The sequence below is a fragment of the Carettochelys insculpta genome, chromosome 3, assembly GCF_033958435.1.
Source record: "Carettochelys insculpta isolate YL-2023 chromosome 3, ASM3395843v1, whole genome shotgun sequence".
Lineage (NCBI taxonomy): Eukaryota > Metazoa > Chordata > Testudines > Carettochelyidae > Carettochelys > Carettochelys insculpta.
The window spans coordinates 105,119,107-105,136,544 of NC_134139.1; the positions used below are offsets into that span (position 1 = coordinate 105,119,107).

Sequence of the window (17,438 nt, forward strand, 5' to 3'; positions counted from 1 at the left end):
TCTTAGGCCACAGATGCCCAGTTTCTCCCAGGAGTGACAGTACAGCAGTCAGACAGTCCTTCCAACCCGTCCTGGGGAGAAGACCCCAAGGGGTGCTCCTCAGGCTGGCTGCCTTCCAGCTCTCCCTTCCCCTAGCCTCTACCTGCGGCCCCCCCCCCGATTCAAAGCCAGCTCGGCTCCTCCCCCCTCTTTGTTCAGAGCAGGGGTGTCACCTGCCAGTTGTAGCCCCAGGATCATCCTTTGCCCCTGGGAAATATTCAGCTTGCTGCTCATATCTAGCCTGAGTCTCGCATTTGCACTCCCCCCACTCCATCACATGCTGCTGCGGCTGCTGCTGCTGCGGGGTGTCCCACCCCCTCCTCCCGGGGGACCCTAGAGGTTCTGCTCCCCCCTCTCCCGGGGATGGGGCATGGCACTGTCGTGCTTGGGGGGGGAAGGGGCTGATGCCCTCCTGTGAGGGACATTGCACTGCTGTCCTTGGGGCCATGGCCATCTGGGCATGTGGAGGGCCCTGGCCACATATCTATTACCCCCGCTCCTCAACCCCGGGGGTGTACACTGGGGGGGTGCATACCTGTAGGTCCACTACCACGGTCCGGGGACACCCGGGGGGCGGACCCCCGGCTGCTGCTCTGGGAGGGGAGGACGATGTGCAGCCCCGTCTCAGCGGAGGAGGAGTCCCCCTCCTCCCCCTCCTCCTCCTGCTGCTGCGATGCCCCGGGGGTGGGCTCCAGGGGGGCCCCCGGGGTGCGGGGCTTACCTCCGGGGCGGACTCTGGCTCTGGGGCCTGCTGGGGCTCCTCAGCCGAGGTGTCAAGAGTGGCCGGAGGGGAGGAGGTGTGCCGGGGGCCCAGGATGTCCCTGAGCTCCCTGTAAAAGGGGCAAGTGACGGGGGCGGCCCCAGATCGGCCGGCCGCATCCCGGGCCTGGGCGTAACCCTGCCGCAGCTCTTTCACTTTACTCCGGACATGGTCCAGAGTGCGGGCAGGGTGACCCCGGGTGGCCAGGCCCTCGGCCAGCTGAGCGAACACATCCGCGTTCCGCCTCTTGCTCCCCATTACCTGGAGCACCTCCTCCTCACTCCAGAGCCCCAGCAGGTCCCGAAGCTCGGCCTCCGTCCAGGAGGGGCCCCGCTGCCACTTGCTGCCCTGGCTGCCCTGGCTCCCCTTGGGGGGGATCCGCTGGGGGGGCTGCCGTGCGGCCATGAGGTTGGTTGGGGGTTGTTGGGGCTGCTCAAGAGCGTGCAGGCTGGCCACGTGTCTGGGCTGCCGCCTGCATGCTCTCTCAGCTTCCTGCACAGAAAGGGAGGGGGAGGGGACCTTTAAGGGGCCGCTCCACGCAGCCACCATTGAGCTGAGGGGCTGGAGAGAGCGTCTCTCAACCCCCCAGCTGATGGCCTCCATGGAGGACCTTGCAATTTCGATGTTGCGGGACGCGCAACGACTACACGGTCCCTACTTCGACGTTGAACGTCGAAGTAGGGCGCTATTCCCATCCCCTCATGGGGTTAGCGGCTTCGACGTCTCGCCGCCTAACGTCGATGTTAACTTCAAAATAGCGCCCGACGCGTGTAGCCGTGACGGGCACTATTTCGAAGTTAGTGCCGCTACTTCGAAGTAGCGTGCACGTGTAGACACGGCTTATAGGGGCTCGTCTGCATACTTGGCTTAATCTAATTCTTGACCTTGCCCCCCACCCCTCCACTCTCTGATTTGCTCACCTTGATTACCTTTTTCTGATTTGTCCTCCTTGCTTACTGTTTTTGGTTTTCTGTGTCTTAAATATTGAGTCAGTTCTGGTCTGGCTATGATCTGAAGAAGTGGGTCTTGTCCCACGAAAGCTCACCAAATAAACTCTTTTGCTAGTCTTTGAAGTGCTACTAGACTGCTTTTTGTTTTGAAAACAACAGCAAAGTCGCCCATGCATATTAACACTTGCCCTCTCTGTAGATGTGTCACATTCTCATTGGGGGTCTTCCCCACTGACAGCAGGAGCAACATGTTGTAAGTTTGTATCTCACAGTGCCTGGTGACACCATCTGTTGCTAGCGATTGTGGGACCATGGAATAGAGCATGGGGCATCTTTGGGACTGTGCAAAACGTCCGGTCAGGCACTGTTTTGCTCAGGGGCTGCTGTTGTCCTTTTGCAAGTTTTTTTTTTTTTTTTTTACACAAATGCCATTCTCTGCTGTGCATTCAGACATTTGCAACAAGAAAGAATGGATCCCACACTTCTCTAACATGCTCTGTTTACTGTTGTGAGGACCTCACACATGGCAGTGGAGATCCTCTTGAAATTATTAGCTGAAGAAGAAGACCCAAAGTTGCCTGACAGTGTGTATGATATGGACCACAGCACCCTATCATTGCATTTGGCAGTCTCAGAGCAGTTGCACAGGGTAGAGTGGCTCTTTCAGACTAGGGTAACTAGCACTGATTGATACAACTAATTCTCTGTGGAAGTGCTATAGACTCTCACTCCTTTTCACACAAGGATCAAGAATTGTGCTCATCCCTGTCCCAGGTCCTATGCATCATTCGCAGCTCCGACTGAACAGAATCCCCATGCACTGGTGAAATCAGATGAAAATATGCCCAGCTTTTCTGAATAATTACATAAACTCAGCAAAGTTTTGGATAACTGGAGGACTTTGTTAGGAATGTATATAACAAAGGGATTGGAATGTTTTTGTTTTGTTTTTTTTGCCATAAACAGTGAAAAATTACTTTTTGTGAGGGCAAACCTTAGAAAAAAGCCATGCAACTTAGTTAGATTTCCTGTTCTCACAACTAGCATAATCAATATACATAAGAATTATACCAAACACAAAAGAACACTGCATCTGAGTTGGAAATATGCCAAGAAGGAGTCCTAGTAGTTTTAGAAGGAGCTATAGAATATCTCATTTTGAAAGAATGTAATTTCTAAGGATTAGCCTATATAGTCTTGAAGAATGAAATTTGACTATATTTACTCCTCTTGTAAGATTAGATAGATAGATAGAAAAAGGTCCTGGAAGAGCCAGTTCACAGCCAGAGAGAGCACAGGAATCCAGTCTACAGCACTTCCGCAGAGAATTAGCTTCACAAGGCATGTAGGGATCTGAAGGTGAAGGCAGGAAGAGTTGGTAAGAATGAAAGTGATACGGAGAACACATATATTTGATCATCTGGAACTATAGAACTTGTTCTTTTTGAGTGATCCTGAAATGTCTGTGATGTTGTCTTTGAGGACAGGCAACCTGATTTAAGTAGGTTATTTGGGTTTAGCTCTATAAAAGACTTAGGAACTTTTATGAGGAGTCAGACAAAATGACAGACCCAGTTGAACGTTTTTCAATCTGTCCACTGTAAGTCACCAGATAAAACAAAAATGCCCATCCATAATTCTGAATGCCTAATTCTAGTACTGAATTATAGTGATTGGAAAGATTGTACAGAGGTGAAGGACAACCAACCAACCAAGCCCTGCTGGGATCTAGTCATAGCTACTCAGTGTAATTTACATGTTTCATCTAGAATGGAACCTTGTCGCAACAATACTGTACAGAATTGTTTTAAAAAAATCAGGCTTCTACTTAGCATTATATGAGGGCGAGGAGTTGGGTATTCACCTGTTAGCTGAATGGACCATCCTTTGGTAAAGAAACAGACTTTTTAACAATTTCTTAATGTGGACGTGGAAGAAATTCCTGTGGATGAAATTGCTAATAAGGGATGTACAATGGAAGAAAGAACCAGAGGGCAAATCTAGAAAAAAGAGGTGGAGGTGCCCAAGGTGAACAGAGATTAGCTGGGGAAAATTGAATAATTGCTTCAGAAGCTTTAACAAGGCTGACCACTGCCAACAAATGATGTTGGCTCCATGGAGCAGTCGGAAAAGTTCAGTGTACAGTTTTTCATTGTGTTTGAAGCAAAAATTACATTAATTAATTGATTACTTGGGCTGAGGACTATAATAACTCGTGGAAAATGCTTTTAATCACCAAGTAATTGGAAACATTTTGGCAGTGTATTTGTTTAATGCTCCAATAATAGTAGCCCAGTAATATTGGCTTTCATTAGAAGGCTGATTTTGTGACACAACTTCATGAGTCTAAATAGTGTTCTCGTTAGGGGGTTACAAGGCTAAAATGCTGTTTTAAAGATGCAGTTTACTTCATTATCATTAAAATAATATCAAGTGACAACACTGAAAGTAACGGTTTCAGGGTAAAGTGAAGTATCAGCGTAAGCACTATCAATAATAAGCCAGGGTTTTGTTCTTATAATAGTTTCTTCTTCAAGTGCTTGCTCATGTCAATTCCCTTTTTGATGTGTATGTACATCTATATCCACAGTCATTGGAGATTTTTGCCATAGCTTGCACATCAGTATATCGTGCATCACTGATCCTATGCCCTCTCAGTTCCTTCTTACCGCCTGTAAAAGCTAGTTGTGAGTTTTTTCCCTTGACTAGCAGGGGTTAGTGGTTCTCTCTCTCTCCCTCCCTCCCCTTTCTTTGAGCCTAGTAAGTGGTTTGTTGGCAGTTGTTAGTTAGCAAGTAGTTGTTAAGTAATGTAGTTAAAAGTTAGAGTCCTAGTGGGAACTTGGGCTCCAACAGGATATGCCCCAGTCTCAGAATTTCAAGTATTTGACTGTAACAGGCCTATGCCTATTAGTGACCCTTACAGCAGCCTGAAGTATTTGGGGAAAACACGTGTGAAGGACAAATACTGCATCTGTAAGAACTTTCATCCAAGAATACAGCAGTATAACATCTCTTTGAGTATCTTCCTCATGGTGGGTGTTCACTACACAGTCTCAAAACCATCCCAGTTGGACTCTACCGCAGGAATTTCAGCCTTCATGTGCTGTGCACCCCCCACTCCTGCCATTCCCCAGCACCAGACTCTACCCAGCACTGTTCCTCTTCATTGGTGCCAAGAAGAAGTCCAAGAAATGTGAGTCCTCAACACTGAGCAAGAAGGTCCAAGGGACACAGGGTAAAGGACCCAGCTGAGGCCATCCACACAATATGGAGCTACATGGGGATGCCTTTGTGATGGGGCCCCCAGCCCCAAATCCACATCTGTCTCCTGGAAGGGGTTGAGAACCCCGACTTGTGGCAGGGATGATGCCTTGACATGTCCTTTCGGCACCCAGAAAGCAAAAACGTCCACTATCACCATGGCACTGCTCATATTGCAGGAAGCAATAAGGTTTCCTTCTGACAGCAAGCCATCCATAAAGACCCAACAGAAGGCAAATGATTGCCACTGGTTTCCAAAACACAAAGCATGTTTTTTGTTTCCATACCTCAGACCGCTGGCTTCTCAGGCAAGATTTCCCACAGGACATTCCAGGTTGCCAGGATTGCAATGGTGTTATCCTCCCTCTCACTGTGGATCAGCCAGAGGGAGGCATTGGTCACCATATTGCCAGCACCAGTCATTCTGCCACAAGCCATCTCCTCAATGCAGATCCATGTCTAGTAGACCACGGGAACAGTCTCCAACAGGGTATGTCTCCCTAGCACGGACCCACCTTCACAAAATACTGGTCACCCACAGAGAAAATTAGTCATCAGATGCTGGCTTTAATGCTTTCATGCACCCTGTGGTCACTGGAAGATTTCTCCAGCATCAAAGAGATTTCAGCCCCTCACCAAGGGAGCATGAGCATGACTGGGCACCTGAGGCTGCCTCAACCTCCATAATGCCATCTTGGTAGCAGGGTCGGTGGCCATCACAGTGATGTTTCCTTCGCACCATTTTTTGGCTGCTGCTTTAGAGCAATAATTGTTTTAGAGCAACAACAGCTGCAGTAGTAGCTTAGGACTCAGTGCCCAAAGTATATTTGAACATCAGAGTAGAGGAGTGAGTGTCCTCCCCAAAAATCTCCTCCTCCTCCTCTTCCCCCTACTCCCCATGGAGATCATGCCTCCAGTGATCCAGTCATCATTTTTATCCCTGGATGAGACAGTGGTGAGGTTCTCTCGTAACAGCCTCACAGACAACTTTAAAGAACCCACCAGTCCCTGCTTCAGCAGTTGCTCACAAACTTGGGCCTGGAGCTCGAGGAGATGGCTGAGCAGATGGACTCTTGGCATCCATCCCTAACCAATTTCTTCTACTGGTACATGATAGGATCTTAAAAATAGCCAAGTCCCTCTGACAAGTCACATTTTCCATCCCTCCCACCCTCAAAAGGGCTGAGGAAAAGTATTTCATGCCTGCCAAGGGTTTTGACAATACATACACCCACCTGCCTCTGGGCTTGCTAGTCAATTCTGCAGCCAACAAGACAGACAGGGCAACCAATGTGTCTCCTAAAAATAAGGAGGACAAGAGGCTGGACCTTTTTAGAAGCACGATTTATTCAGTAGCCAGCCTTCAGTTCTAGGTAGCTAACCACCACGCTCTTTCACGAAGGTACAACTTCAACTTATGGGACTTGCTCTGTAAATTCACCATGTCCATGCCCTGAACTCTGCCTAGGAATTTGATGCCCTGGTGGAGGAGGGTTTGATAGCTGCAAGGTGATCCCTCCAAATGGTGTGGGATACAGCCAGTTCAGTAATGACGATGGTCAGCAGTGGCATGAAGTGCACCTCCTGGCTTCAGACTATTGGCCCGTCCCAAGAAATGCAGTCCTCCATTCAGAACCCTCCTAGGAATGGACCCTTTGTGAAGCAGACAGATTTGAGGCTTCATGGACTAAAGGACGCTCTGGCCACCTTTGCTTGCTGGGTCTGTATACACTGCAGTCAGTGAGGAAGAAGTTCTAACTGCCCCTGTGGCAGTCACAGAGCACTATAGGTAAGCTGCACTATATAGTGTCTCATGACTGAAGGCACCCGGCACTATATAGTTCAGCTTACCTTTGCGCAAATTACTGTATAGCCAGCTGTGCCTGGGTAGCTTTCCCCATGTACTTTGTCATGCCTGTTCAGTGAGAATCACTAAAGTTAAGGCAAATATAAAACACAAAGAAATGAGTATTCATACTCTTAATCATTTTAATATATTTCGTAGGAAAATGCAGAAAAAAGAGAGGAGATTAAATACTGGTAACACCAAGCACCTGGTCAAAATGAGTCCCAGAACTGGATGAATAAATACAAGTCTCCTTTCCTGCATGCAAAACTGCCTCAAATGTCAATGTTCTCCTTCCTTAACACTCCTGATGGCTGGTAATAGACCACTATGGGAGTTGGAAGAACTGTGGCATGAGTGAAGAGTTCAACATCTGTACCCCAGACTTTGTTTTGCTTCATTTGGCTTTGGAGCAAGTACATCTTCACAGGAAGACAAATCAAGGAGTCAAAAGCTTCTTGATAGTCAGGAGATTTCATCACATTCACAGCAGCAGCCCTGACTACAGGGTAGTAGTCTTCAGTTAGTGCAGTCTCTTTGCTGATAGCCCTGAAGAGGCAATTGCCATCTCCAGTAATCTTGTCTAGATTATGTGGTGGACTCAGCTTTGCTGATTTCTTCTAGCTCTTTTTTTGGTCAGATAATTAGAATTTTCTGCTTTTTACAGGCTGCTGTTGGCCAAGGAGCTAAGGTGGGAATGAAAGGCTTGTCAGCATGACTGTCGCCCGTAATTCTGACATCAGTGTCTGTAGGATGTGATGTTTTTTCACAGGTAGTAGCGGGCATGGGAATAACAGGCATGGCACCATGGCTCTCACTGCATGATATGTCGGTGTCTGTCAGGTTTGATGTTGGTGGTGAGTTTGGAGTCTTTTCCATCTTGAGAGGGATTTTGTACTTATAAGAGGCTTTTTGATTCGAGCCACGATGTTTCTTCTGCAGTGTATTGCCTTTTTCATTTGCTAAGGTATACAAGCCCTTTGAATTTTTTTCCATGGCTGTACAAGAGCCAGGTAGGGTAGCTGGCCTTTATCCCCCTTTCTCTCTGCCCTTCACACATTGTAGAGGAGCACTTTTTGACCAATTTTAAAGGCTTCTTGCTGCTTATGGCATTCTTCATAATCCTTTTTTGTCTTGCTTGTGCCTTTACAGTATTCTTTGCAGCCGCCTCCTCTACAATTTTTTGTATCTGCTTGATGCAGTCATGTGATCTTGGACATCACTGGCATCTAAAGTATACTCCATTAAATCAAGATCAACAGGAATCTCATCTTAAATCTTCACTGTCGTCATTGTCTAGGAAATGTATGGGCAGCGCAGGCTTCCTGGCATGTACAAGTTCATAAAGGTGTGACACCTATTGATTTAAGCCATGATGTTCAGAATGCAAACAGGACTCCCTATAGCACCTTTGGGTATTCCTCTTGTTCACTTTCTACACTTTCTAATGTTTTTAGCATGGCACTCTGAATTGTCCAGTTTGCAAGGCCATTTGCCATGGGTGGTAAGCAATGGTGACCCTCTGCTTTGTTCCTGTTAAAAGAAGTAAATTATTTAAAAATTTCATTACGGAACTCATGCCCCTATCATTAATTTGTATTTTGGGACAATCAAATCTGCAAATCAGCTCATAAAGGAAAAGTGCTACCTCTTTGGTATTCTTATTCTGTAGAGGCTTTGCCTCTAGCCACTTAGAGAAATAATCTGCTACAACACAAATACACACACATCCCTCTGGATTTTGGGGTAAAGAACACAAATCTACTCCTGCTTGGTGCCATACTTGATTTGGGATGGCCACACTGTGAAGTTCTGGAGCTGACTTTTCCTAACCCTTCATGAGCACATTTCAGTAGTACATATCTTTTCCCCTGGTCCTTAATAACCTTTGAAGTATCATGTGCCAAGGGTCTCTTCGGTTTCATAATATCATTGTACCGGTAATGGAACTCTCCATTCCTTACTGTGAAATACCCAACTTGTTGAATAAAATTATTCTTCACCCCCAATATTTTTGACTCCTTTGATGAGCTCACTGAACTCACTGCTCAACAAGTAACTTTTGATTTCTTCGTGGTTGAGTTCACCACCAACCTTCTCTGCTTATTTGATCTTACCATCTTGGATTGTCTTGCCATTTTGAAAAGACCTTGCCGTTATGGTAGGGGTGGGTCCTTATTAACAAAGTTGAAGTAATGGATAACAGAGTAACTAACAGTGATAATTTCAAATAGCAGTCTAAGTAACCTACTGCAAAATGCTTCATCATGAGAGAGGAACAACTGCTTTCTGCTCCTGTGACTTATCTGCTCCCAACCCACACAGAGCACGTGGCCTTCTGCAAAGCAACTGTGTTATCCACTTGCCATCGTGACATCTCAGTCAAGCTATAGGGAACCTATTGGGCCTATCCAAAACTGCCACACCCAATTCAAGAAATTTTTGAGCGTGGAGTGCTAGTTGTGCACCTGCCTAGCAACAGTGACACAAACACATCTCTACATTCCCCCCATAGATCTCTTAAATCGTTATCTCCCTCTTAAGCACCTTACATTTGTAAGATGAGGACCTAAAAATTGCAACTCTTTGAGCTCACGTCATTTAATTACAGATATACATATTTCTAGTTATTAAATATTTACAAGTAAATCTCTTACAAAGAATCTACATCAATGTATCTGAATCTTAATCAGAAAAAAAATCCCCATTATTCTGATTTAGGGCTCCTTATGAGCAGATACTAGCTGTTGTGCTAAATTGAGTAGGGTTTTGTGACTGGGGATTAGAGTGAGACCTTAGAACTCATTTTTACTTGAAACCTAAGCTAGGACTTGAACCCTGGTCTCTCATGGCAAAAAGCTTGGTGAGCTTAACTCTGTGGTATTTGGCCTCCCTCTGCTCTACCTGCTTGAGGGAGGAAGAAAAGAAAAGAAAGATGAAATATCATAAGCAAAGCTGTGTTATTTAGAATCATCATGTTTAGCAATTTTCAGATGTCTCTATCTATCTTTTAAAGATGTTTTCATAGGAGATATACAATAGAAGAAACCAATAACAAAAAGATAAATCCATTGATAATGAAAGGATTTTCTTCAGTTTAGCCAGTGTAATAATTTCAAAAGGAACAAATTTATAAGTAGCACTTTTTCAAATGTGCTGTATAAAAAGTGAATAAAATAAACAGCAAGGTATGTTGTGGTAGGAAGTCAGATGATCAAAGGGAGATACTGAATAGACATACTTATTCTTTCAGATAAAATAAGGAAATAATTCCTTTGAGGGGTTTTGTGATCATTTCTGACTGAAAACTTTGTATGCGCTACTCAGAAATACAATGAAAAGAAAGGCAGTGTAGTCTAGATAATAGTGTCTGTTCTGAGCACGAGGTGGCATGTGGACATTGCATGTGCTATTGCTCTGAATCATTTGAATGAAAATATTGGATTAGCTAACCTTGTGTTGTGTTAGTTAGATAAACCCTCCAACTGTTCCTGACAGAAGGATGCATAGTTGCAACTGAAAGATGGTCCTGCTTTTCATTAAAGTTTTGTGAAACATGTCCTGCTAACACAATGTTTTTAAAATAAAGTGGTTTATTAAATAGAATGGATAACAAGCACAAATTCATAGCTTTGTCTTTTCACAGGGAGTTTCAGCCCAGTAGGAAGTCCTCTTAGCCGAACACCATCAGTCAGACTACAGACGGTAAGGAATTCTATTTATGCATTTTTTTAAAAATTGATGTTAAACTATAAAATGGTATTCTTCACAAGTTGCTTTGTAGAAAGGCTTTCTTACCTCCTTTTATTCACAAAAGAGGCATTTCAAGGAAGCTTTCCTAGCTGTGTAGGCTTTTACCTCATGTAGTTGATGTAGAGGTCCAATTTTTTTTTTTAAAGGTATAATCTCTCTTTCTCATTGTTTAGAAATGATTATTTTGGAATCAGATGCCACTATTCTCGGTATTTAGCAGGAATGCAGGCACTATTAAGTCAGAAGGCAAAAATGCGATTATAAGTTAAAAATTGACTGTTGGATCAATTGCAGCTGTTTTGTTTTTGTTTCTTTTTCTTTTTCTTTTTCTTTTTTTGACATTAGTTCACCTACATCTTATTTCAAGCAGTGTTTGTACCAGTTTGCTTATGTTAACCAAAGTGAAATCACCAACATCTTCTATGTTTTTCTTTTATTGTGCATCTAGGAATTGGTTGGTGTTGTATACTCCATCCTGATTGTTAACCCCAACCCAAAAAAACCCAAACTGTGTAAACTTAATTAACTCCAACTATACAATCGTTAAAATATAAATATTTAAAAATACCAGGAGGAGGATCTAGTTATAGAAAAGGAAATGTTCTCCACACGTTGTGTGTGGCCCCTAAAAACCTGGGCATGTTGCACTGTGATATTAACCGCCTAGTGCCTGCAGTTGAAATGTCCTCACCTAATATGCTACAATAATTGCATACCAGCTGCTGGCCTCCAGAGGGTTCCTCAGGAAGGAACATAAATTAGGTTGTTAACCTTAATTTTGAGAACCTGTTCCATCTCATTCAGACCATTCCTTCATAAAATCTTTAATGTGTCTTTGTACAAGGTGGATGGGCTAAATAAGACTTGTGTTGGAAAACAGTGCTGAAAATGTATCCTTGCACTCATCTTTTGCTCTGTTGGTTAAGTGACTTTTATGGTTTGCATATTCTATACATATTTCATTCTAGATATCAGACAGTAATAAGGAAAAATATGAATTATTCAATATATAGGTCAGCATTTTACTGCTACAGCAGCCCTTAAAAATATCTGTGGCATTGGCTCAATATAGGATGGGACTTATAAATAATCAGCTTTCTATTAAACTTGGTGGAATTAAGTATATTTTCATTAACCCTTTTTTCTAGTAACGTTTCAAATAAAGTAATAAAATTATTAAAGTGATATTCTTTAAAGCAAGACTATAAAAGTTGCCATTTAAAGACAAAACAGATCAAAATAGTTTTGCTGTGATTAATGCCGAGTCTGATTATTTCACATACTTCTGAATTTAACTTTTTCTTGCTTTCTTTATCCCTGTAAGCTGTGCTGAAGCAGCTGTGTTTGTATTTCTGTTTTCTGTTTGTTCATTGTAGGATTCAATAAAGTGCAGCATGGCACAGTTTTTGCTCTAGGCAGATTATATAGATTTCCATGCTAATTAAATGCTGAAAGACTACAATCAAATAAGGATCGTGTTCATCTGAAACCAAGGAAGTGACATGTACAGTAGTTTCAGGATATTAGATCTATTAGTTAAGACTAAGCCCACTACACTGTTTAAGATCTTACTAGTTTTTCTCTACTGAATAGCATTTTATTAACACTTTCCCCTATGTTTTATCCTACGTGCATGGAATGTTCAGTGGGGTCAACAGACTCGCTTGGGCCCCTAGGCAAGAGGGGAGGGAGGGGCCTCATCAGAAAAGGAAGGGCTGGAGCTAGTTCCCGACAAGCAACCGGAGTGATGTCCGGAGTGTGTCATGTGGGGATTCAGCAGCAATTCAAAAGGGCCTGGGGCTCTGGCTGCCTCAGCAGCAGCAGTGGTGGCAACTGGGAGCCCCAAGCCCTTTTGAATCAGCGAACTCCAGTACAATAACACTGTTTGTCATTTCCTCACCCTTCCTTTTGGTGAGCCTGAGAAGGTATACATTAAAATTTGATATTAAATATTAATTTAAAGGTACTTTCCATTTTCCAGGCATTAACTTGATGTATGATATTTGTCTGATATCTGTTCATTTTGAGGACCATCAATCATTGTAATCCCAATGTAATCTCTATTCCAAATAAAATTAGTATCCTCTTATTATTGGAGATGTCTCGGACATTGAGTGGAATGAAATGTCCCAGATCTAGTTATTCTGATGAGAACTGCAAGAGGAAATTAAGGATAAACTAGCTTATGTGATGTCCCCAACCAACCTAGATGACTTCATCAACCTCATCATGGACATCAACCATAGGCTTCACAACAGACATGAGGAAAGGAAGGAGTATGGGCATCCACCCAACTGGTACCCATTGGTACCCATCTCATTGGTACTCAGCGATACTATCTATTGTCACATGACCCTGGAGGAAAAAGAGTATCGGCACTAACATAAGCTGTGTTTCTGTTGTGGATGATCTAGCCATGCAACTGCCAGTCATGAGCTCTAGCATTCTCCCTGCTCCCAGTTCCATAGTGGTAGAGGCAGTTACCCCCAGAGAGTGTCATGGTCAGCCCGGAGCTACTCTTAAGAGCAAAGCCTCAAGGAGACTAGACTTGTTTGGACCTACAATTTATCTGTCCTCTACCTTCCAGCTGTGAGTAGCCATGATTTTAACATGCTGGTGGCCATGACCAAGTTTGAGAGCTCTTCTCCTGAGGCTCTGTGAAAGGAGTTTAGACAATCCTGGCCAAGGGCAAAACGCAGGCAGAGCAACCCTCCAGGTACCATCGGATGTGGTGGACAGTGCTGACAGATCCATGACTTCAGCCATCACAGTACGCTAGACTTCTTGGCTGCAGCTTTCTGGTCTATACATGGAGATTCAGCAGCTGATGCAAGACCTCCCATGTGATGGGCAAGCCCTCTTTCCAAAACAGAGGGACACTAGGCTCCATGGCCCTAAAGAGTCCCACCCGACCCTGTAAATGTTGGGCCTGTACGTTTTCCGCTTTGCCTGCAAGTGGTTTAAGCCTCAACAGTTTCAGGGATCAGGTGAGCCATCTTTACCAGGACCCTCCTGATCAGCAGTCCTGGGGCTATAAGCAGCATCCTAGCTAGCATCCCCCATCTTCATCCCAGCTGGGTTCTACCCACAGCAAACAGGCGTGCAATCACCATTTTGAGGGAATGCTAAAAGGTGATTCATCAGATTGTTCCCCAGATCTTGCATTCCTTTATTTGCCAACCACCTTTCTCCCTTCCTCCCTACCTGGGTATTTATAACATGGGACTGATGGCACAGGGTTGTACCCTTCAGCTTTTTTCTACCATGCCTCTTACACTTCCCTCTTCAGGGACCCTTTCCATGAAAGACATTGAGAGGTTAGAGCAGTTAGCTGCAGTGGAGATTTTCTCAAGAGTATGGGAAACAAAGGGTTCTGTTCACATTACTTTTTAATCCCCAGACCCAAGGGCAAGCTGTGGCCCATTCTGGATCTGTGAGATCTGAACCACTACTTAGCGAAGCTGAAGTTCCACATGATCTCCCTGGCCTCCTTCACCCACTCCGTGGATCCAGGAGACTGGTATGCCACCCTCAGTCTGAAAGATGTGTTCTTTGAGGGTCATGGATTCTTCCTGTCATTTACACTAGATCCCAGCTTAGCACAATATCTGAGAGCATTCAGAATTCTGGGGGGTGGCTCATAGCTCTAACAATTCACCTCATTCTAAGTAGAACTTCATGGGACCCTCTTAAGAACACAAACATTCAATATGGTAGTGGGGGCTATATAAGTTCCTTAGCGAGTTAGCTAAATAATATTATTAATAATCCTGATGAATCACTGTTGAGTAACAACTCCCACCCCCCAGGCAAAACACACTGCCTTTAGAATTCTCTCAGCTCACAAAATGAAAGATGAGGAATAGGCTGAAACCTGCATGGATGTGTTAACTACCAGTATGCCATATAGAAGCCCTGTAAGCTGTACAGTAATGCATATGTGATGTGTTCCAAGCTTGTATATTTATCAGATCAAACTTAGACTTAATACTTTATGTGCACTTTACAAAAACTCAGTAGCACTTTGATAGTAGATATGCTAGTAAAGTGTAAGATGGACTGCAGCTCTTTGCTTTGATACTTTATTAATGTATGGTTAATATGGCAAAAATCATATTGTGTAATTTATATTGTATCTTATAAATGAGCTGGAGATGATTTTATAGAAGCTAAAACTTTATGGGTACCAAGTATCCCTCTTCTAGATGAGTTGTTATGTGAAAGTGCATTATAATTCTTTAGGGGCAGGAATGCAGGTCACTTGAAATTTCAAAGACCACAAATACTCTCCTTGCTAAAGATTGCTCTAATGGTGATCCTTTGAAAAAGACACAGTGGCTGTGTCTACACGTGCCCCAAACTTCGAAATGGCCATGCAAATGGCCATTTCGAAGTTTACTAATGAAGCGCTGAAATGGATATTCAGCGCTTCATTAACATGCGGGGGGCAGCCGCGCTTCGAAATTGACTCTCCTTGCCGCCGCGCGGCGCGTCCAGACGGGGCTCCTTTTCGAAAGGATGCTGCCTACTTCGAAGTCCCCTTATTCCCATGAGCTCATGGGAATAAGGGGACTTCGAAGTAGGCGGCGTCCTTTCAAAAAGGAGCCCCGTCTGGACGCGCCGCGCGGCGGCAATGAGTGTCAATTTCAAAGCGTGGCTGCCGCCCGCATGCTAATGAAGCGCTGAATATGCATTTCAGCACTTCATTAGTAAACTTCGAAATGGCCATTTGCATGGCCATTTCGAAGTCTGGGGCACGTGTAGACACAGCCAGTGAGGATCTGATGGAAATGGTTTTGGAGCGAATAAAAGCAGCATCAAATTTAAGATGTTCATTCCTTTGTGTGGGGTGTGGGTGGGTGGGGAAACCCTGAGAACTTCTTTGTGAGCCAAGGAAAGAGGAACATATTTTAGGTGCCAGAAACATTTGAAGTGAGCATGAGATGGAAGAAATTAAGGCTGAATGTGATTTCTCATAAATTTTAAACTGGTTTATAATTTGGCACAGTCTGCTGTGGCTGGACATATCACTTTTAAATGCCCATAATAGATTCTTTCTTTAAAATATGTTGGTCCCTTTCACCCTGGTCACATGCTGTTGTGCATGTGTACAATATTTCTGTTCTGATTGTAGCATGCACTCTTCAGCACCATGAACCACAGTTGTGTAGTCTGTAAAGTTGGAAAGCTCAGAATGAGTACTCATTGACATGACAGCCTTTTTCCTTACTATCAGCAGTTGCCTTTAGTGGGGTACACGTAGCAAAGGAGTTTTAATTAAATCTTCTCCTTAATCCCTTTAATCAATACTACTAGGACAGGAGTCTGCAACCTGTGGTTCCAGAGCCGAATGCAGCTCTTTAAGGATTTCTTTGTGGCTCCCGACACTGTAATTGCCAAGTGGTGGGTGGGGGGGGAAATCTCCTAATTGTTTTCAATAACCAGTGGATATCTCAAAGCCCAACAATAAACAACTCATATCTAAAGAGCAAACAATATGTGATCTCAAAATGTTGCATAACTCCCCCTTTACTATGTACAGTACATTGTGGGATACATGTGGTGTATGCTGTTCTTAAAATAGGGGTTACAGAAAGTATGGTTTGATGCTATTTAGTAAGGACTGTCTTGTATTCACATGCATTGCGGCTCTTGATTTGTGTTACTGACCTCTGTGCTAGATATATTATCCAGCATCACTTGTGTTTTGCCTTGGAAAAACAAAAATTATGTGACAAGTGCTCATTTTGAAAACTCTCCTTACCAAACTATCACATGTTAATGTTAAAATAATTTCTTCTTTTAGAGTGATGATCTTCTCGTTACATCATATATGAGAGGAGCAAGTAGTTCTATGTCAGTGCCAGAGATGGTACGTATTATGCACTTGTTTATTGTTTCAGTATGTGGTAAACTGTATATTTTAGGTAATGTGAATTTATATAATCACTATTACTCCTCAGTCTCTGACCATTTTGTAAATCTAGCCCCTTAAAAATACCTGGAAACAATTTGGCTGAAGAACATGGTGGGTGGTTTTTTGTTTTTTGTTTAGATTTGTTATTGTCATTGTTCTTGGCTTGTTTTTTTTTTAATTTTTGTTTATGTTTTTGTTTTGGTTTGCTTTTTTTACCTTAAACAGATTTTTTTTTAATATCCTGAAAGTTTTTGGGAAGTTGGGGTGTAATTTTAATTCTCAGGATGATTTTTTTTTATGCCAGCAAACCAAAAAATCAGTTATTTGTGCAGCTTTGGTTCAGGTGTCTCTAATGGGATAATGCAAATGCTGGTAGCTTCCACTTTTATTTTTAATCAGTGAAACCCTAATTTCCTGAAACCAATCACAGTACAATATACAATGGTATTTAAATTTTGATTTGTCTTGCTTTTCTTTTAAAGGTATAGCAAGTGTGTAATTTCAATAAATTTTTGTACTTTTTCAGATATTGAACAATCACTGAACATTTTACTGTAAGCATTTCAAAAATGCACAGCATATTCTAGTGTGTCATTCATTTTGTGCATTATGCTCAATATTTACCTAAAGCTTTTTCCTTTTATCTTAAGTGACCTATTGGTTTTTGCAGTATTATTTCTAAGGAATCCTTTCTGAGTTAGCTGTTATTTCCAGCTCACTTATTACTGGATGTGATTGTGTAAATTGCATCCGTATAAATTTTACACTGGCAGTATTGTTTTTGATCATATTAAAGGTTGAACCTCTCTAGTCCAGCGCCATTGGGACCTGATCAGTGCTGGACAAGAGAATTTTCCAGACTACAGGCGGTGAATATTGTCTAGCAGCATTACTAATACTTTCACTGTTTAT

At 43.3% G+C, this 17,438-nt stretch overlaps 1 protein-coding gene across 5 annotated transcripts in view; it reads left to right on the forward strand.

Moving 5' to 3' along the window:
- AHI1 (Abelson helper integration site 1) overlaps positions 1-17,438 on the forward strand; it is a 191,714-nt gene that overhangs the window by 137,387 nt on the left and 36,889 nt on the right. For 4 of the 5 annotated variants that reach the window (XR_012645037.1, XM_074990512.1, XM_074990513.1 and 1 more), the window contains exons 20-22: positions 10,503-10,561; positions 14,010-14,129; positions 16,416-16,481. Coding sequence is in view for 4 of the 5 variants with exons in the window: in XM_074990512.1 (XP_074846613.1) it covers positions 10,503-10,561; positions 14,010-14,129; positions 16,416-16,481 (245 nt within the window). In the remaining variant the exon portion in view is untranslated. The remainder of the gene's footprint in view (positions 1-10,502; positions 10,562-14,009; positions 14,130-16,415; positions 16,482-17,438) is intronic. The other variant, XM_074990515.1, reaches the window with a different exon arrangement.